This window comes from Talaromyces stipitatus, genomic scaffold (assembly GCF_000003125.1).
Source record: "Talaromyces stipitatus ATCC 10500 scf_1105507295491 genomic scaffold, whole genome shotgun sequence".
Classification (NCBI taxonomy): domain Eukaryota; kingdom Fungi; phylum Ascomycota; class Eurotiomycetes; order Eurotiales; family Trichocomaceae; genus Talaromyces; species Talaromyces stipitatus.
This window is the reverse complement of record NW_002990122.1, coordinates 680,375-701,369: the sequence shown is the minus strand read 5'-3', so window position 1 is coordinate 701,369 and position 20,995 is coordinate 680,375. Positions and strand designations below refer to the sequence as shown.

Genomic DNA, 20,995 nt, shown 5'->3' with positions numbered 1-20,995 from the left:
CCTCCAAGGGAGGGGTCTGGTAAATGATCATCCATCCATCCATGCACCTGTAGGGCATAATTTCATTTACGTCATTGATATCTACTGTATTTGTAAGACAACACTCAACGTTATTGAAAAGAAAACAAAGTAGATACGCAAGATAGCTTTGCATTACGTAGTATTCTAGATCTTTATTAGGGTATATATTACCCATGGTCCCATAACTCCCTGACTTTTTTAATATCATCTCGTCACGGTACTGTATCCAGTATGCTTGATAACTGTTTAGAGATATGCCTACAACATTCATTGAAGCTCTATATATGGCTTGGGTCTCTTGGCCAGTATGGACTAAATTAGAGGTTCTCTTATTTGCGATCACAGCATACATTATTGGCATTATACTATATCGCCTCTATTTATCGCCGCTAGCTGGATTCCCAGGCCCAAAGATAGCTGCAGTCACAACTCTATATGAGTTCTACTATGACGCAGTTAAGGGTATGAAATTATATGAACATATTCAGGCCTTACATGGAATCTACGGTAAGCTCCATTGGAATTATTGCTTCAGGTGTCCGCTAAGAAGTAGGGCCTATTATTCGGATCTCACCACACGAGTTGCACATCGATGACCCCGATTTTTACCGCACCCTGAATAGGAAGAATAACCTTGATAAATGCCCACGTTATTACGCAATTGCAGATACTTTGGTGACGACGCCTGATCATGAAAGACATTATCATTGGCGTGCGGGCGTTCAATCATACTATAAGTCCGCAGCCGAACGCTATGAGCCGATTATCTATGGGGTTGTAAAGCGCTTCTCCCGAGGCTTAACGGACAGTGTCAATCTTTCTAGTGCCTTTCGAACCTTGACATATGAAATCATATGCCGGGTATATCTTGTGCCTAACCCAGAGGGACTTCTTGCGTCCGATTTTGCAGCACATCTTAATCGCTCTTTTGGACAATTTATTAGAATCATGACGTTGCTACGCCTTTTGTTTGGACATACGATAGCTAATTGGATTGGTGGAGCAGGAAATGTGGGGTTTAAACTGCTCGCTTTATTTCCAAAGCGTCTGCATTATCATGTCACTGGATGGTCATTAGAGAACGAGAATTCGATTGTTCATTTACAGCAGGTAGGGATCATCTATCACTATAATTTGTCTTACTAACCCGAGGTTAATGACACTTACAGAAACTTGCCCGCTTAGTGATCGACCCTCTTATCTCCTCCGAAAGCTTACCAGATGATCCTATGTGTCCGATGTTGCCTGCAATTTACGCCAGTGACAAAGTTCCTCCGGAGGCCAAGAAAAGGTCTTCACTGCTTCCTGATACCTTGGGAGTTGTACTGGCAGGGACTGAAGCAACAGCAAATGTCTTGGATACGATCATGTATTACTTACTCAAGGATAAAGAAAAGCTAGAACGGCTCCAAACAGAGCTGTGGGAAACATTACCAGGCAATAGCGAAAACGTGGATTTCCAGCAATTGAAAGACCTACCCTATTTGGTACGTGTTCTATCGGATTGCCTTACTTTATTGACTTACTGTTTTGCAGAAAGCAGTAGTCTTAGAAGGATTCAGGTATACACCCTTTCTAAAAAAGCATGGCACTAAACTGACGGCCTCCCTTAGGCTTGAAAGAGGAAGCGAGTTTCGCACTCCTAGGATATTACACGAACCCCTTTGCTATAACGGCCAATTTGTTATACCGGCTGGTGTAAGTATTTGACTACAACCGTTTCTCAAAGTCAAGTACCTAACACTGTGAAGACATCAATCAGCGTAACTCAGAAAACGTTACATGATAACCCCAAAATATTCGAAAAACCTAGTGAATTCCAGCCAGATAGATGGCTCGATGACGACAAAAAGCAGGCAATGCTGGGATATCTTGTGCCATTTGGTATTGGACAACGATCATGCCTAGGAATGCAGTATGTTCTTCTCAACCCTACAAGCAAGGTCTAGTAGCGGAATCTTAAGAGTCTAACCGCTTCTGATAGACTGGCAAAACGCATCATATATCTTACCCTAGTTACGTTGCTCATGGCCCATCGCTTCGAACTTGAGGGAGTTGTTGATAAGGATTCATTGGGTTTGTTTCCACCATCCCAATGTGAAGGGCTAAAAGTATTCATAAAAGACGTTTAGATCTTCCGCTGAAGATACTTTTTCACTCTTTTAATTATTTAGACGCTCCACTGCATCTGACTGGGCGTTTTTCTGCCAGTTTAGTTGAGAAGAGGGAAACTATCTATCGAGGGGGAACAGTCCGTATTTAGATCTCCATCCATATTCACTCATTGATGGTAGTGTCCGCCTCATGCAAACCTCTACTGCCCTGTCGACCCTCAATAGGGGATCAGTGCGTCTAATAAGCCGGGACTGGCCCGTAACAGATAAATTCTAAATTTCTGACCCTAAACGTTATACCGTAACTTTCAATGCGATGCGATTTATATTATCCCATATAAAACCAGTCCCACAATCAGATCATTCTTAGTATTTTATAAAATATATCTAATTCTAAGATATGGTTTACATATTAATTTGTTGAGATCTAAAACGTTGAATTTATATGGAAAGCCATATAAAATTGAAGGTGTACCACTTACTCAGTTGCACCGCTTACTCATACCACCGTACACCGCAACTACACTGGAACATCATTCCATATGGTATAGTTGGTACATTCATTACCTATGATATATCCTCCACCTTTCCATAAGTTTGAGTCTTCAACATGTTTTTTCGTGTTACCTGGTACTGTTAGAAAAATATCATAGCCAGACTGTTTGGTGAGACTTACAGCCATTCAATACAGTCAACAGATAATTGACGCAGTCATTAAAATCGTCGGAACCCCAAACAGAACCGGAACAGTCCTCGACAGCACTAATTTTCATAGTGTAGTTTCTGCCGTTGTTAGTCGGATCGGATGAATCCCCAATTGACAACTGGCCCGCAGTTTGAGTATAGGGTTTGATTTTGATGTTAATTGTATCGTCAAAAGTGGCCAAATAGCAAGAATCAATTATTAAAGCTTCGGCGCTAAGCAAGCCCATATACTGGTTATGATTAGCATCAGTTGCGTCTCCGAGAAAACATACCGGAGACGGAGTTGAGTTTGGTGGAGATGTAGCTGAAGTTGGAGTAATTGAAGTTGGAGGAGATGGAGTTGGAGATGGAGTCGAAGATGGAGGGGACGGAGTCGAAGATGGACGAGACGGAGTCGAAGACGGGAGAGACGTTGTTGTGCCAGTAGGGCAGCATGATGTTAACGTTGTACATAAGCTAAAGAGCACCCACACGTAGAAGGGAAGCATTGAGTATGGGCAGGTAGGATAGTTAACTAGGGGTTAACCTTGCTCTTAAGTTTGATGTAAGCTAATTTTAGAACCTCGGGGCTTCGACAACGTACGTAAGACTCTTAAAAATCAAGTAGCATGAATAGATATACACCATTAAATCAATATATATTTCTAGCACCATCTTAGTAGTAACACCACGACTGCCGAACTATATTAGAGCTGCATACTTTTGACTATGTATGCACTTCTTACTTGAAATACAGCGGCATTTCTGTGGACTTCAATAGGAGGTGTGAAGGTGCTTATTCCTATCCTATGGTAGCTAATCGACGAAAAACTAAGCATGGAGATAGGAAGAAGTTCAGGATCTAGCTGTGGGTTTGCAGGTGTATAAATAGACAGTCAACACAAAGGTCCAACTAGGAATACACCGGACATCTCCCTACTACAGTAAATAAGCAGATACAAAGATCCGACAGTATTGAACATGACATATCATAAAGACAGGTTCCTAAGGCATCACAGGAGGAATATAAAATGGCTTCATGTTCTAGTGTAACGACCAAGACAGTATAAATGACCGTAATAAATTATGCTGAATCAGCACTTTATGCATTCTATTTTGGAATTTTATGCAGAGATGGGCATGTAGTGGGCCGCCCATGGGCAGGCAACCACTGTCGATGCCTGCCCATGGGCGGGCTTTGGCGAGGTCTACGTAAGAGTGCATTGGTTCTAACGTAATTGGTAATTGGATCGCCATGTACGGTAAGCGATCCGGCCACCTGCGTGTTCCATATGTTACGGGCTAGTCCCGCCTAATGCTCACTATAAGGGATATCTAAACTATCCTGACTCGCCAAGGCCTTAGGCATTCACCCGTATTCCTGCCTTAGATCGCGGGCACCAATCTTTCTCCTATTCGGATTGGCTCCTTGGATCTCGCGATGGAATCAGCCCTTACAATATTACAATAAACTACCACCCACTTCTGGTAACTTTCATGAAAATTTATAGGATAAGTTTAAGATTTAAAATCTTTAATATACTTTATATTCCTATTATTATCGGTGAATTTGATATGCACCACTATATACAATTTTGTTGGGATATGGAGGTCAAAAAGACTGATCATTTGTATGGAATACGCAGGTGGCCGGATTGCTGTTGCAAGCCTCGTATTATAGGCGCGCGATGCCTCTTGTAAAATAATATGAGGTGTCGAATCGACAACGAGTCGGCTCCTAGTTGGCCAGTTGGTCAGCCAATAAGGAAAGACACGTTTATAGCGAGGGGCTTGGATTCTTGGATATAGAGGAGAATTCCCCAGGAAGAAACGGACAGAGGGGCAATGAATCAAGCATTTTTGTCTACATACAATATTTGTTAGAAAACCTGTGTTACAACACGATACGCTATACCTAGAATACAACAATTGCTTACATGGCGGTCCCATTACCGATTACGTTACCATTCTACATACCAAGAACGTAACCACATTAGGGTACGCTTAGGGTTAGGGTTAGTAAACCCAAGTGCTCTTACAATGTATTAGAAGTTGTTAAGGCTGGCGGGAAAGTCGTTGCTGGATGTGTCAAGAGCAAGGCCTACATTACAGTAAGACCGCACTACTTATTGATTTTGACAGACACGGCGCACCGCTTTCTAAGTATAAAGGCATAGGGTGGGAACTGAGCTAGGTTAGTAAAAGCTAAATGTACGAGTATTATGCCACGCGGGTTTTACAAGTATTGACTTCTGCAAGACATGGTGGGCTGCTAGGGAGATTTCTAAAAGCAACGGGAAGCTAGTTACTTGATTATGGTAATGAAGGAGCGGGCCGCATCGCTATGAAGATGACCGGAGAGTACTACGAAGAGTATGTTCCTAGCTCGTACCTAGGTCATGGCTATCTACCAGGTGCCTATGCTTCCAGTTCGTACTCGGACCACAGCAGCGTGGTATCGCCAGCACTTGTGCTAATATTTTATTAGTATCTGTGTTTCCAACCTGTACTTGGACCGCTGCTGTTTGGCATCGCTGGCATTTATGCGTGTCAGATAATCCGGATTTCAAACGAAACAGAGAGATTGGCTGTTCGATCTTACAGGTCTAAAGACACCTTAGGGCATATATCTGGGCACTTAGATTTCAGCCCAATGTTAACCCTCATGATAGCTCATAAAATCACCCCGCCAGAGATGTTTATAAAAACTCAGCTTTGGAACCTGAAGGATAAAGAGAGACAGAACTGAATACATACAATCTTGCTAGTCATTTCTTCTTTTCCCATACTTTTAAAATACTATTCAGGATTGGCCTGAAGTGAACCCAACAATCCGACAATACCTATTAGATTAGCAATGTGGTATCGCTGATATATCCGTTTTAGGTGGCATACGGAGATCTTATAGCGGCTCGAGAGGACGGATGCGCATGTCGGTCAGCTTAGAGTAGAAATGCATTGTGCCTGACTCGCACTCAGGTCCCAAGGATACATATCCTAACGCGGTATCGCCCCTAATGCAAATGCCTTTACGGCTAGCTTAAGGTTAAAACTCCGGAGATATTGATAGCAGCAGATGTTTTCGTCCGCGGATCTGTGAATAGGAATAGGTAAAATCACCATCGAAGTGAGAAGCAAGGTGGAAGACGGTATTGGTATCGACCGGACTTGTTAAGGCTTTGCCACAGGTGACCGCGAGCCACCCAACTCCCACTCTCTCCTGCGGCCCTTCCAGATGGAGCGAATAGGTACTCGAAGGCCATTGACTCAGCCTAACCGAAAAAGCACGCCCTGAGCCTATACGATGGGCTGAAGAGGAAAGATGCTATGGCCTTGGCTTAGCTTCGGAGGAGGATGACAAGACTCAATTGTTATCTGAACAAGATCGCGGCCACGGGTTAGAGCTTTATGCCTGTGGGCAGGCAAGTGAGACACCAGAGCACTTTTAATAAAAGCTGGGTATGCTATTTGGAATCAACATATAGAAAATACAGGTAACGGTTTCTACAGCTCTACAAGAGAGACTGGTGTTTTTGGGGCTATGCCTGAGAGTTGAAATCTAGGCATACTGATATTTGGCTGGGTCTCATGGTGTATGGTGTAGACCTGAGTTTATTGCATGCGCGTCCAGGCTCAGTGATCTGTAGTCTTTACGTATCTCGGTGCTTACAGCGGGATTCCTCAAGACTCTTCAAGCTTAATTCCGAAGATAAGCAATTAAGAATATATCAAGGCAGCTGAGAACGGCTGCATTGCTGGGTTTATAAAATAAGAGATAAAGACAGCCACCAACACGAGCAACTGCATAATTGCACAGGCATATGATATCTACGAGCTAATCAGACTTAAACGCCGTAAACAATAAACAAGCGAGCAACCAACTCGAACAGAAACAGCAAAGTCCTACCTTACCGTGATTCACATCTTGATACTCTCTATAGAAAATAATTTGAGTAGTGACGAGACATAAAATTTAAGAGACGAGCAATGCGGGGGGCAGCCAGAAAAAGAACAGGAAAAATCGGAATTAAGCCCAAAACATGCGTTAGTAGTACTGTTATTAGCTAGATTAAACCCACGGAACCCCAGCACAGCACGAAAACATTCGGATAGTATTAAACAGGTTGGTAAGCGATCACGGATCAAAGTATTCGTGTTCAAATAATTTGTATGGTGATACATGAGAAGAATAGACCGAAAGGAAACGATGGGCTCGTTATTTAAACACATGATTTATGTAGTGCCGAACAACTCATCAAGAGCCGCTACGCCGCGTTGTCGATATTCGATTATGTGTGGTAGCAGGAATGGTATGCCTGGTGTAACTTTCATTGCATATCGGTATGAGGCGTAGTTATTGGATGGGTCCGCTATGTAGGATACATTCGGTGGTGTGAGAGAGTATATGTTGACTGTTTGAATTTCGGGTTGAGTGTTAGTCATAGTAGTGGTGGTAGTGGTGGTATTGGTTGGATTGACCCAGAGGAAGTTTATGCTGATGTGTTGGAGGCCTTGGATTAGAGCTAGAGTCGAGTTATAGTTTCGCATGTTATAGAGGATCTATCCTGTTAGCTGAGCTTTGTGTATAAGGTAGTACTCACCTGAATGCATTCCTGTATAAACTGTACAAAATCCGGCATGGCAGTACAACACTCCCTAACAGCCATGACCAAATCACCCCATCGCGCATGGAGCATATCAGGGATTTTATTCTGATCATCCGTGAGCGCTTCGCGCGACAACTGCCCAAACAGCTGATTATCGGCCCTCGTCAAAGACCTCGCCAAGTCTTTGGGTGACAAAGCCTTCAACCACTCATCTAGATATTTCGCTCGTGTGTCCAGTCTCTTGTTCCAGTTCACCTTGGGGACATGGATGTACGTCTGTCGAAATCGGATGTTGATGACACTGAGCTTTTTCAGAATAGAGACCAGATCGGCGGTATAATCCTGAAACAATTCTTGTATAGGGCCGGCAATAAAGTCAAGACTTGGCTTGTTGGGTAATTTGGGGGTTTCTCCTTTTGCGTCTGGGAAATGTCTAAGACATTGCAAAACAGCTTTGTGGGCAAAGGGGCTTTTTTGTCGAAGAAGCTGAGGTCGTCAGCACCAAAAAAGTCCTTATTCAGAGGTCAGGGGGAGGGTACCTTCTCGACTTCCCGATACTTCGGAAGCTCATATGGATACTCCTGTAAATTATTCAAAAGAATAATGTACAACGCATTATGCTGCAAAAAGAACCAATGTGCCTCAGCCGCCGGAAATCCCAACGAGCATCTCACCCAAGCCTCAAACGGCACGGCTTTGAAATGCATTTGACTCTCAGCTTCAATCTCCTCTGCAATAATAGCCGGTTCTGGCCCTAGAAGAGTTTCCGATGGATACCAACCCCAATGCAAATTCATAGATATGATAGTTGGCTGACATCGTTGAAAGATCTCTTCGACTTTTTGATTCAGTGTCAAGCTAGGGATGATCCCCGATTCATATGGTGGTAATAAAGATTTCAGAAGCGAATCGAGAACATTAGAACTCCGTTGCAGAAGTATCTGGCGCGGTTGATTGTTGTCATGAAAGAAGCCGAATTGAATGACTAGACTGATTTGGCGCACATCGAAACTCCAGAGAATTGTTTCAGCTTCTTTCCACCGGTACTGGCCAAGATGCCGCGCACTGGGAATTTCGGATATGGCGCTGATTAGTATCGGGTAAGTCTGTTTTCCGCTTTCGTTTTTACCCCCTTGATCCGCCGATAATGCTCCGGCAGCATGAGGATAAGCTTCGTAATGACTTTTAGCTGGCAGATAACTTCCGGGTAGAACGTTATTAGAAGAACCAGGCAAAAAAGCCTGAGACGCAGTATCTGAAGTCGATGTTGGGGTCGACATTTAGATGAGGAGTCCACGGATTATTCTGAGCCACAATCGATAAAAGAATTCTCAGTTGCTGAAAATGAACGCTTCCCTAATTGACAGGTCTCGGCAAGGGACGGCTTTATCTGACTGTTGAGAATTTTAGGAGCAGAAGCCTAGAAACTGGAAACTTCTCGTGCAGTTGATAATTTCCAATACTACTGTATGTATTGCTGTCTAATGACAGCGATCGCTTCTCGGAGTATGGCGACGGATCGGCAGCCAAGGATCTAGACAACTTGCTGACTTTGAAATGATCTCTGAGTTAGGGGCGTTGCAGCTAGTTACATGTATAGAGTCTGCGGAACAGCTAGTACAACAGGTAAGACCCCCTTGTCTGGTGCTGAGTACACTTTAGTTGATATTATGTAATTACACAGCTTGTCCTAGATCTTCTGGTCTTAGTGTATTGGTTTCGATAGAGAATACCCCCTTGTGCTTGCTCGGTGGTATAAATATGACAGGTCTCTCAATCCTGAATGAACGCTTGCAGCAAGCTGCCGGATTATTGGCCATCCATTCGATGCCTGACATAAGTCTAGACTGACGCATTCCTTTCAAAGTCAGCCAGAATATTATAGCCAATCTAATGTACTTCAATGAGCAATAAACAATAAATATCCCTAATATGGCCCACAAAGGTTGACAAGTACAAAGCGGGGTCAGACCGTATCATGCGCTAGGCCTCACCGAGACGGAGGTGGTGGTCTGCCAAGAGACTAGAGTGAATCATCTCCTCGCGAAGCCACGTACTCCGAATGGCAATGAATGCATCCCGTAGAGGAAGTTCTATTGACCCAGGAGGTGAGGACATATTCCGTCAATCCAATGAGAGGGATAGCTGTGTTGACGGGATAGCTAAGCATGAGAAAAGGACTCAATCTGCGGGAGCGGCTGGCGAGGTGTATGCGTATCACTTTTGATTGGCATAAATTCCAACTACAGCTCAAATGCTGCGGGGCATGGCAGGGTAAGTCCCTCGGAATCTCGGACACATAGCTGGAATTAGCGAATCCCTTTTAATACAATTTTGTAAAAAGAGCTGTGTTGCTATTTGTGGCGCTGAAAATGGCTATTGCGAGTTCTGAAAATTCTACTCCGACCAGCTCACCTAGTGCATGAAAGTTGTAGGGTCAAACCTGCACCAGGATTGAATAGGGTTATCTAGGGTTAGATTTTAATCTAACGCTTCCAAAATATTCAGTCTTTATAGCCTATTCTAGGAACCTTCCCGAAGTAGTTCGACCATTCATACCTGCCCTGGAAATGGCAGGACGCCATGGGTGACGAAAGACTTTTTTGTGGACCTTCGCCGGTCCACGTAGGGCCGGCTACTTCTCAGCTGAACATATGGGATTGAAATAAGCGGTGGAAGTCGAACAATGAAGCTAGAAACAGGTATTCAATTCCTAACGCAAGCAGCCGCTGCAATCAGGCCAAGAGTCTCAATTAGATGGTTAGTTAGTAGTACGTTGCAAGCAATAAAATATGGAACTAGGTGTCATTGCAGCAGCTGTGCAGGTGAGCTGAGCAACAGATGCGCTCACAATCATGACAGCAGACCGCCATTGCTGGGGGTGAAATGACCGAATGACATCAAGGACAAGAAACACAACCTTGAATCCTCCAAAAGAGGTTCGAACGACCCGGTAACCCGTGATGAGTAGAAGGGTGTTGTACGAGTAAGTACGTCCTCCGTACCTAGATAGATTCATTCATAGACACACATTGTGGGAAAAGATTTGTACTATGTAAATATAAGGTGGGGCACATTTACGGCCGAGGGGCTAGAACATGTGTACTCCGTAATATGTAAATGTATTAATATTATAGAGCAGAGCGGTCAGGCCCCGCCTGTAGCTTATCTGATCAGGTTAGTGTACAAGACCAATCAAAATGATCGCCGGTGTGCTACCTTATTAGTTTTTTTGTTCCTGTTGGATTAGCTAAGCTGATTCAACCAATCAGATAGAGGGAGATTTGTCAACCAATAATAGCGAGCCACACACTGATCCACCGAATAGGGGGTAAAAGATATCTTCCACCTGGACTGTACTTAGAGACAAGAAAAAGAACAACAAGGATCAAGGATTCCCACATCTTGTGCATACATAATTTGATACGTTGAGATAAACCGCTAGAGATTGTTACATACAATCTAACAGTTCCACCCATAAATTACATATGTGCTCCGTATATATATCCAGCCTCTTACATTGGTTCTAGAGTGTTCCCAGCGGCTCTCTCCGTATCTGTGTTCTAGGTAGGCACCATCATTAGAAGCACCACTGGGCAACAGTTCTAGCTATTTAATTCCTATGGAACTACAAGCACCCCGTGAGGAGCATCTGAATGAAATGAGATCAGGCTCCACTTTGTATAAATGTGCGTATCCTGGCTGTCCTGCAGGCGCTTTTCAGACGGAGTATCTATTAAGGTTAGGTAGTCGTTTCCTAGTATTCAACTTCGATATCCCTTCATATTTCGAAACTATCACTGATATTTCTGACAGCTCTCATGCCAATATTCACTCTCAAGATCGCCCACATTTCTGTCCTGTTGCCGGGTGTCCTCGTGGCATAGGAGGCAAAGGATTCAAGAGAAAGAATGAAATGATCCGTCATGGCCCTGTGCACGATTCCCCGGGATATGTGTGTCCGTACTGTACGGATCAGCAACACAAATATTTGCAGAGGTATGTTCTTAGCTCGACGCAATTCGCACACGGCCTTCTAATTGAACTAGACATGTGCGGATCCAGCATGTCGATAAGGGGAAAGACGACCCGTTGTTACGAGAGGTCCTTTCTCAGAGGCCTAAAGGTAGCGGTTGGGGACGTTGGCGTCGTGGCCACTTATGAGTTGAGACCTCGCCTACTGGAGAGTTTTCAAACAAATGTGGTTGTGTGGAGTGTACCTCGATGATACCGCCTTAGCTTGATGAATATGTCAATTGTAAGAATATGCAGAGGTATGTCGAGGTAAGGCACCGATGCTGGAGCTTCTATCTCCCTTCCACTGTTCTGGGCATAGCAGGACACAAAATCGATCTTATCCGTGCGCTTCTGCTATGAGGATAGTTGTAGCGTTAAATTTATCGGAATCAATTTTATCAAAATCGGCAAATCAAGTGTAGGATGCCGTGCGAAGTGTGAACAACTGGTATCATTCGAAACATGACCACATGGGAAACAGCATGCTTAATAGCTTCTACTGAATCGTGTATCGACACTGGGTTCATTTTAAACTTCGACCACCACAAACTCAGAGCTATGCGCCTCTTCAAGGTCACATTACTAAGAATCTTTGACGAAGTAAGGTATGGAATGTCAATGTACTGAAACCTATCTCTCCTGCTTCCGCAGCATGCATTCTATATAAGAGACATCGGTTGTTTTGTGGCAAACATCATTGACCATACCCAGCTAAAAGTTGTCCATAGCCAGCTAAACATTTGACCATGACCAGCTGAAGTATCCACACTTTTGCCACTCTCCGTTGAGTTTGTCCTCGTATCAAACCAACCTTAATCCCTAAGGGATTGGACAAGCATGTTGGTTGTTACATTTTGGTTATAAGTGACTTCCAGTAAATAGCCATCATTTGTTCAAGAACCAATCAATTTGTGCCATTATAGACTGACATCCCTTCTTTCACAGAGTGATTGGACGCGTCTATCTCAGATTCATCGAGTACTCACAACTTCTAATGCACTTACACTATTTGGGCCAAAATAGAGACCATAATCAGCCTCGCTATCCTAGCCTATTATGAATCTTATGATTCACTATCCGAAGGTTCAGAACCACAAGCATGCTTCAAGGAATTAGATCCTGCTATTGCTTTTGCATTGGAAGGTCTAAAGAAAGATATGAAATATCATATTTTTATGAATGAGTCTGAGATATACTACACTGCATTGATACTAGATCCCAGATTTAAGGGGACATTAATTTAAATAGTTGGAGGATAGGGAAGCTGGCAGTCTAATTCTTCAAGCTACTCGTGATAGTTTACATCAAGAATACTACAAGAGGTGAATCGTCGACACCTGACACTTGTGACCAAATTACTCTTGGTATCACTCCTACCAATGTCGAACTCTTGAATGCTACAACGGCCAGAACCTGAATCATCATTATCTGTTATGGCTGATGTTGATAGATATTCTGATATCCATCATGTCGGATTAATAGGCACTTTAGACCAGCCGTGGCTTTTCAATTGGTTGCACTTACATAGAAAAATCTTCTCACATAGCATCATGGCAGCGGCTACGAAGGATTACCTGGTAATCCTAGTCTCAGAATTTAATTGTTAGATTGATCTTTGCTATTTGGTCTTTCCTTGATCTCGGAGGGTGCTATATCAGAGTCATGTGGTTCCTCAGCCGTGGCCTGAACGTCTGCTGTATATGTGCTAGATAGGTCCATTTGACCATCTGTAGCAAGGACACTTGCGGGAGGTCCATCTGTAGTATCGATATTTGTGGGAGATGGATCTGTAGTATCAATCTTTTCAAAAAATGTAACTGTAGTGTCGATGTTATCAGGAGATGTATCTGTAGTATTGATGTCTTTTGCAGACATAAGCGTAGTATCGATATCTGCCAGCGACGTGCTCAATCCGTACTGTTGACTCTCTGTAGTATCAACATCTGTATCAGGTATATCTGGTGAGGATGCTACCCTCATTGGGGCTGTTCCGCTTTGTGTGGTACTTCTCGGTCTCTTCTTTGATTCTGACCCTAATATGTTGCTATTATCCCAAGAAATATAATATGCATCTTGCTGTTCTGATTTCTCGACCGACCTTTTTCGCTTCAAATTGTAAGGGCGTGGTAGGGACGAGCCATGTGGTTCCCCAGCTGCAGCCTGAACACTCGCTTTATCCGTGCTGGATAGATGAATTTGACCGTCTGCGGTATCGACATTTGCGGGAGATGCATCTACAGCATCGAAATTTGTGGGAGATTCATCTGTAGTATCAACATTCGCGGGAGATATATTTATAGTATTTGTATTTTCTGGAGATGCATCTGTAGTATCGATAATTCCAGGAGACGTACTTAACCCGCCCAATTGACTATTTATAGCCTTGACGCCTGTATTAGATTCATCTATTGTGTCTGTTTTGCTTCCTTTGCTGATTTTCAGTCTTTTGTTTGATCCCGACGAGAGTGTCATGCGCCCATCCCAACTTGCACTTTGGTCTGTTAATTTTTCGATTGAAGCTTTGCGCTTTTTGGTTTCCATTTGAGTCGTGGTCTCAGTCCCGGGGCCTACTCTATCTGTGCTTGAAAGGTTTTCTTGATCCTCTGTAGCCACGACAGGTGCTGAAGACGTGCTTGGTAGGCTGTCTTGATCCTCTGCGGCCAAGACAGCTGCTGGTGATGTGATAAATTGGCCAATTTGATCTATATCCCTGACTTCGGGAGGATATATAATGGATATTTCTGCTTGTTGAGGTATATCTTTCGTATTTATCCGGCTATCATTGATACTCTTAGACTGTAATAGTTGGCTATTTCTTTTTCCTTGTAAGCCCAGTTTCCGGTAACGATTGTGTCTGTCTCGAAGAGCCTTTAAACGTAGACGATGATTCTGTCTTGAGTGTAAAATCTTAGGGTTTCGGGCAGTTCTAGATATAGCTTTATGTCTCTTCTTTACCCTATAATCCCTTGATGATAAGCTATGGTTATTCCAGCTAGTCTTGTTAACCATAATCTTGCTACCTTTATGACTACTTAACTGCCGTAGTTCAGTAGCTATAGCCTCAATATTTGTGGCAGATGTACTTGATAAGCTTTGTTCACCATCTGTGGTCGCGACAGTTGCAGAAGATGAGCTCAGTGAGCTCCCCCGATCGTCTATAACTGTGAAAGTTACAGAAGATGTGCTTGGTGAGCTCCCTTGATTGCCTGTAGCGTCAACAGCTGCAGAAGATGTGTTCGGTGAGTTCACCTGATCGTCTGTAGCGGCGATAGCTGCAGGAGATATGCTCAGTGAGCTCCCTTGATCGTCTGTAGCGGCGATAGCTGCAGAAGATGTACTTGATAAGCTTCCTTTATCATCTGTAGCCGCGAGAGTTACAGAAGATGTGATCAGTAAGCTCCCTTGATCGCCTGTAGTGGCGATAGCTGCAGAAGATGTACTTGATAAGCTTCCTTTATCATCTGTAGTGGCGATAGCTGCAGAAGGTGTGCTCGGTGAGCTCCCTTGATCGCCTGTAGTGGCGATAGCTGCAGAAGATGTGCTCGGTGAGCTCCCTTGATCATCTGTAGTGGCGATAGCTGCAGAAGGTGTGCTCGGTGAGCTCCCCTGATTGTCTGTAGCGGCGATAGCTGCAGGAGATATGCTCGGTGAGCTCCCTCGATCTTCTGTAGCTGTGAAAGTTACAGAAGATGTGCTCAGTAAGCTCCCTTGATCATCTGTAGTGGCGATAGCTGCAAAAGGTGTGCTCAGTGAGCTCCCTTGATCGTCTGTAGCGGCGATAGCTGCAGAAGATGTACTTGATAAGCTTCCTTTATCATCTGTAGCCGCGAGAGTTACAGAAGATGTGATCAGTAAGCTCCCTTGATCGTCTGTAGCGGCGATAGCTGCAGAAGGTGTGCTCAGTGAGCTCCCTTGATCATCTGTAGTGGCGATAGCTGCAGAAGGTGTGCTCGGTGAGCTCCCTTGATCGCCTGTAGTGGCGATAGCTGCAGAAGATGTACTTGATAAGCTTCCTTGATCATCTGTAGCGGCGATAGCTGCAGGAGATATGCTCAGTGAGCTCCCTTGATCGTCTGTAGCGGCGATATCTGCAGAAGATGTACTTGATAAGCTTCCTTTATCATCTGTAGCCGCGAAAGTTACAGAAGATGTGCTCAGTGAGCTCCCCTGATTGTCTGTAGCGGTGATAGCTGTAGGAGATGTGCTCAGTGATCTCCCTTGATCGCCTGTAGCGTCAATAGCTGCAGAAGATGTGCTTGGTGAGCTCCCTCGATCGTCTGTAGCCGCGATAGTTGCAGAAGGTGTGCTCAGTAAGCTCCCTTGATCCTCTGGGGCCGGGACAGTTGCTGGCGATGTGATAGATTGGCCAGTTTGATCTATAACACTGGCTTCGGGAGGATATAAAACGGATATCTCTGCTTGTTGAGATATATCTTTTGTATCTGTCTGGCTATTATTTACACTCTCAAAGCGCAATGATTGACTATTCCTTTTTCCTTGTAAGCCCAGTTTGCGGTAACGATTGTGTCCGTCTTGAAGAGCCTTCAAATATAGATGATGATTTTGTCTTGGGTGCAACATCTTAGGGTTTCGGGCAGTTCTAGGTATAGCTTTATATCTATCCTTTACGCTATAATCCCTTGATGATAAGCTATGGTTATTCCAGCTAGTCCTGTTAACCTCAATCTTGCTACCTTTATGACTACTTAACTGCCGTAGTTCAGTAGCTATAGCCTCAATATTTGTGGCAGATGTACTCGATAAGCTTTCTTGACCATCTGTGGTTGCGACAGTTGCAGAAGATGTGCTCAAGGAGTTCCCTTGATCGTCTGTAGCTGCGACAGTTGCAGGAGATGCACTCGATAAGCTCCCTTGACCATCTGTGGTCGCGAAAGTTACAGAAGATGTGCTCAGTGAGCTCCCTTGATCGCCTGTAGTGGCGATAGCTGCAGAAGATGTGCTTGGTGAGCTCCCTTGATCATCTGTAGTGGCGATAGCTGCAGAAGGTGTGCTCGGTGAGCTCCCCTGATTGTCTGTAGCGGCGATAGCTGCAGGAGATATGCTCAGTGAGCTCCCTCGATCTTCTGTAGCTGTGAAAGTTACAGAAGATGTGCTCAGTAAGCTCCCTTGATCTTCTGTGGCTGCGAAAGTTACAGAAGATGTGCTCAGTGAGCTCCCTTGATCGCCTGTAGTGGCGATAGCTGCAGGAGATATGCTCAGTGAGCTCCCTCGATCTTCTGTAGCTGTGAAAGTTACAGAAGATGTGCTCAGTAAGCTCCCTTGATCTTCTGTGGCTGCGAAAGTTACAGAAGATGTACTCAAGGAGCTCCCTTGATCGCCTGTAGCGTCAACAGCTGCAGAAGATGTGCTTGGTGAGCTCCCCTGATCGTCTGTAGCAGCAATAGCTACAGAAGATGTGCTTGGTGATCTCCCTTGATCTTCTGTAGCTGCGACAGTTACAGCAGATGTGCTTGGTGGGCTTTTATGATCCTCTGTAGCCTCTCCATATGCGGCAAATACGCTCGGCGAGCTTTCTTGACTCTTTGTAGCCCCATCATGTGCGGAAGGTGTAGTCACACGGTCCAATTGACTCTCTGTAGCCTCAATTCGTGTGGTGGCCCTCGGTATTCTTACTCCCTTCAGTTTCGGCACTATTGCCATGTTGCCACTTTGAACAATATCACATGCGCTTTGGTCTTTTAATTGTTCCACTGATCTTTCGCTCTTCTTAGATTCACTTATTTGGGCCGTGCTCTGATTGCCCGAGCCTGCTGTATCTGTGTCGGATAGGTCCATTTGACTCTCCACGGACTCGACATTTATAGGAGATGTGTTTAGGACTAGTTGGCCATGTCTAGAATTGGCACCTCTATTTGCACCGTTCACCTTGCGATATTGTAACCGTAGGCTATATCGTTCACCTTTTGGGTTCCGTTTACGGTAATTATTGTGTATAATTCCCGAAGACCCTGAACGGCTGCGGTGCTTTCTAGACGTTAAATTTTGGTCATGTAGTTTTACTGCGGGTCCCATGTCGTTCTCATTCTTATATCTGCGTTTTATACGAATCCTTGGCTGCGTCTCTTCTTTTTCTCCTGCTCCCTTCATCACCGCTGCATTACCCTGGGGCACACATTCGTTCTTTTTTAAGTTCAACTCTCCCTGGGGCGGCCATGCTCCGTACAAGATTTTATCGTCCTCTGGATCAGAAGCGAAGTTTATTTCTCTCCCAGTTTGAATCGCACGGTCGCCAGCCAATTCCTGTAGTTCCATGGCTTCAAATGTCAATTGGTCAATTATTTCTTTCTTGCTTTGTAATTGCTCCTTGTAAGACTTTATTTCTTTCTCCAATTGTTTCTTCTCTTCCACCACTTTGTTCCTTTCCTTCTCTAAATTCTTGTATTCTTTTGTTATAACGTCATATTCTGTGCTGCACTGTTGCCCACGCTCTCTCAACTTCTCAGTTTCGATTTCCATACTGTCTAAGTTAGCTTCAGCAGCAGCCTAATTGTTGTTCGCTCAAACCTTTGAATTACACCGTCCTTGTCTCTAAGCTGCTCCTGCAAGTCACTGATAGCTTCATTTCGTTCTTCAATATCCAACCTCAAAGATTCAGAGATCTTTCCATTCTCATCATTATATTGTGGCTCAATTCCGTGATTACTCTCTTTCAAGGTTAGAAAACTAAGAGATTTCTGAACATCTCTAATTAGACTTTCTATTTCTTGGTTGCGCTGTTCCAGTTCCTTATAGGCGTTTGAGACTTGCTCATCTTGCAGAGCCCTATTTTTCATTACAATGACCATTTCGCGAAGCTCTTGAATTTCGCCCTCGTAGATTTGATTCTGTTCCGCAGTCGCAATTTCCAATGCTGCATTGAATTGTGTCTGCATCATTCTTCTTTCAGTCTTAACACTTTCAGTGAGTGATTGTACAGATGTTTTTGCGTCGTTAACATCCTGAGACAGCAGCCATTTCGTAGACAACCTGTCTATACCAAGCAATAAAAAATCCATCGCTCTGTGTAGATCTCGGCGGATCTTCAATTCCTTCTTTCTTGGTATTTTACCCTGAAGATTCGATTCTAAAATCTGCCTGCATTCTTGAGCGAAAGCAAAACCATCTTCGTGATGCTTTCCGTGTTCGCGACGCGTTTCTAAATATAGTTCTTGTCTCTTGGCTTCAAAATGAATAAATAATTCTTTGTCGTCTTCGTCGGATGCTTTCTGTGTTGGAGTTATAGAGTCATCATCAGAGTAGTGAGCTCTATTACTACTATATGTTGGTGTTGCTTCAATGTATTCATCAATGGATGCGTTATCTGTGTCATTTCCGTCGTTGAATCCGGTATACTCTTGGTCACTGTCTCGATCGCATACTTCCTCTATGACGTTTTCTTCTTTTTCGTGATTTTCAATAGCGTCGTGGTTATCCTGATCGGATGCTTCCTGTGCAGTCTCATATGCGCTGTCATCATTCTCATTGAGGCCAATAACCTTTTGGTTGTCTTGACCAGTTGCATCTCCATCTTGATTGTTTCCGGGAGTGGCAAACTGCTCGTCTTGTTCACCCACGTTTCTACTGACTGACCTATCTTCTATGTCTTCAATGTCTTCTAGCCGCTCTTGTGATATAGCAGGATCTCGTAGCAGATGTGACATTTTAAGCTTTTCTCCTCGTCCCTCATTCTCAGCATCCAGCGAGTCCCACGTGGAGTGCCTATACTTCAGTAACCCGAAGAATGAGAAAAACATGCACTGCCTCGCGAAGAGGGTAGTTACTATACTATCCATTTTGTCTTTATACATTTGCTCAATGTATAGATTATGTCTATCGCAGTTTTCCACGCTCTCAGAATTATCTGATATACAGTCTTCTATCCATCCATATCTTGTGCTCCCCACTTTTACAAGAGCGTGATCAAGAGGCACTCGCTCAGGCTTGTATTCCCTTAGCTTCTCAACTAAGTCGCTCTCAAGATTCAGGTCGTATATGTACTCTCGTTTGGGATTGCATGTGGAAATGAAGGTGCTCACATCCGTGCGAAGCCCATCCAGGCCTCGTGTCTTATCTATCGTTTCTGAACTGAACTGTAGGTAATGAGCGAGCTCTCCTAGTCGTCGTTGACTGATCGCGGTCAGCTTCGAATTTTTCCCCTTGAGACTCCGCATAACGTGTAACCAGATTTGCTGGTATGCCAAATCAAAACTCATTGAGGGAGATTCCTCTGTCGTAGAGTAGGTTGATCCGGCGTTCTGATTGCTGCGATGTATTTTCTTCATGCTTGAACGGATAGTTTCGTCACCTGTTACCTTGCCCAAACAAAGTTCCTTGATGTAAGTAGAACAATCTTTCAAGACTTCAAAATCTCGACGAAACCCCTCTAGAGTCGGAATCATCCCGTCAAAGTTCAATAGTTTGCTTTTCACCGCATTTCTTTGCTCGCGAGTAAATTCGGAAAAAATCTCTCCATTTTCCAATTTTTCTGAAATCTCTCTTCTTTTTTCCAGCTTAGGAACCAGGCCATCAAGCTCACGAACAGTTTTTTCATCGACTTTCTGTAGTACATCTTTCTCTGTAGTATTTAGATCGCAAAGTAGCCATATATAGAACTCTGAAGTGAACTTCAATCTATACGCGAGTTCCTCGTAGCAATGGGAGGATTGGAAATATTTAACCTGAGCAGCTGAGAATGCATACCGTTGGCCCGGCATTTTAAGCACATCACGAAGTGCGTTACTGAATTCACGATACTTCTGATTTTTACTGTACACTAGACTTCGGATGCGAGTTACATAACTAGGATTCAGCTGCTTCAATAGTAGACCTATGCTTGTCTCGCTTCCGTCAGAGTCTTTAATTTTATAAATTTCCCAGAGGATGTTGGCAGCATGGTTTGGCACATATTCCGTGCCTAGATACTTTTTCAGTCCTTCAGACATGTCTATGTTCAATTGAAAATTAGCACATGAATATCTAACTGCAGAAATAGGAAACAAACCGTCTGAGTACACTTCAACTTCCCATTGTACATCGCTCCTGCTATTTACCATCTTACATGCTGCGACCCAGTATCGTCCGTAAAGACCTTCCAAACTTACTTTGAGATTAGGGACATTCCCATCAGACCCTTCGGGGTACTTCTCTCTGGGGATAAGAACCCGAGTTTTGTGATCTGGCTCTTCATGTTTGTCTTGTGCCTGGCTCACAACTTTCACTAGTTCCGTAACCCATTTTTTTTCTCCCTGAGAAAGAATATTCTCATTTGTAAACGATATATAGTTCACTGAGACCCGAGCGTTGCCCAGGAACCTTTCGGCCTTCTCGCGCTGGAGAGGACCCAGGTCTTCTCGACTCATGGTGCCAGCAGTGTCGCGTTGCGCCAATTCTAGGTAGTCACCAGTAAGTTACAGCCTACTACGTTCTCCACACGAAGTTAGTACTTTCCTCTAAAAATCCAAATTTGGAACAAACTGGACCCACTGCGGTAGCCCTATGTGAGCCACGGCGCCGATTCTCTGAATTCTATTATGTACATAGCACGTACGTATT

The 20,995-nt window shown here is 44.0% G+C and overlaps 5 protein-coding genes across 5 annotated transcripts; 2 read left to right on the top strand and 3 right to left on the bottom strand.

Annotated features, from left to right (window-relative positions):
• Window positions 1-275: 275 nt before the first annotated feature.
• On the top strand, window positions 276-1,970 carry TSTA_109770 (benzoate 4-monooxygenase cytochrome P450, putative; the record flags this gene model as incomplete). The annotated part of the gene is made up of 5 exons (XM_002488508.1): window positions 276-528; window positions 575-1,131; window positions 1,191-1,508; window positions 1,606-1,719; window positions 1,773-1,970. 5 exons carry the CDS (start codon window positions 276-278, stop codon window positions 1,968-1,970), a joined length of 1,440 nt encoding a protein of 479 aa, XP_002488553.1.
• A 1,083-nt stretch (window positions 1,971-3,053) lies between these two features.
• TSTA_109760 (uncharacterized protein) lies at window positions 3,054-3,275 on the bottom strand (the record flags this gene model as incomplete). The annotated part of the gene is made up of 2 exons (XM_002488507.1): window positions 3,054-3,070; window positions 3,113-3,275. 2 exons carry the CDS (start codon window positions 3,273-3,275, stop codon window positions 3,054-3,056), a joined length of 180 nt encoding a protein of 59 aa, XP_002488552.1.
• Window positions 3,276-7,052: 3,777 nt separating this feature from the next.
• Window positions 7,053-8,706, bottom strand: TSTA_109750 (uncharacterized protein; the record flags this gene model as incomplete). The annotated part of the gene is made up of 3 exons (XM_002488506.1): window positions 7,053-7,379; window positions 7,421-7,912; window positions 7,966-8,706. 3 exons carry the CDS (start codon window positions 8,704-8,706, stop codon window positions 7,053-7,055), a joined length of 1,560 nt encoding a protein of 519 aa, XP_002488551.1.
• A 2,342-nt stretch (window positions 8,707-11,048) lies between these two features.
• On the top strand, window positions 11,049-12,687 carry TSTA_109740 (uncharacterized protein; the record flags this gene model as incomplete). The annotated part of the gene is made up of 6 exons (XM_002488505.1): window positions 11,049-11,167; window positions 11,243-11,425; window positions 11,476-11,530; window positions 11,666-11,700; window positions 11,998-12,048; window positions 12,480-12,687. The coding sequence occupies 6 exons, from the start codon at window positions 11,049-11,051 to the stop codon at window positions 12,685-12,687; spliced, it is 651 nt and encodes a 216-aa protein (XP_002488550.1).
• Window positions 12,688-13,039: 352 nt separating this feature from the next.
• Window positions 13,040-20,802, bottom strand: TSTA_109730 (serine-rich adhesin for platelets precursor, putative; the record flags this gene model as incomplete). Its single annotated transcript, XM_002488504.1, has 3 exons — window positions 13,040-17,947; window positions 17,980-20,387; window positions 20,445-20,802. 3 exons carry the CDS (start codon window positions 20,800-20,802, stop codon window positions 13,040-13,042), a joined length of 7,674 nt encoding a protein of 2,557 aa, XP_002488549.1.
• Between the last annotated feature and the right edge of the window lie 193 nt (window positions 20,803-20,995).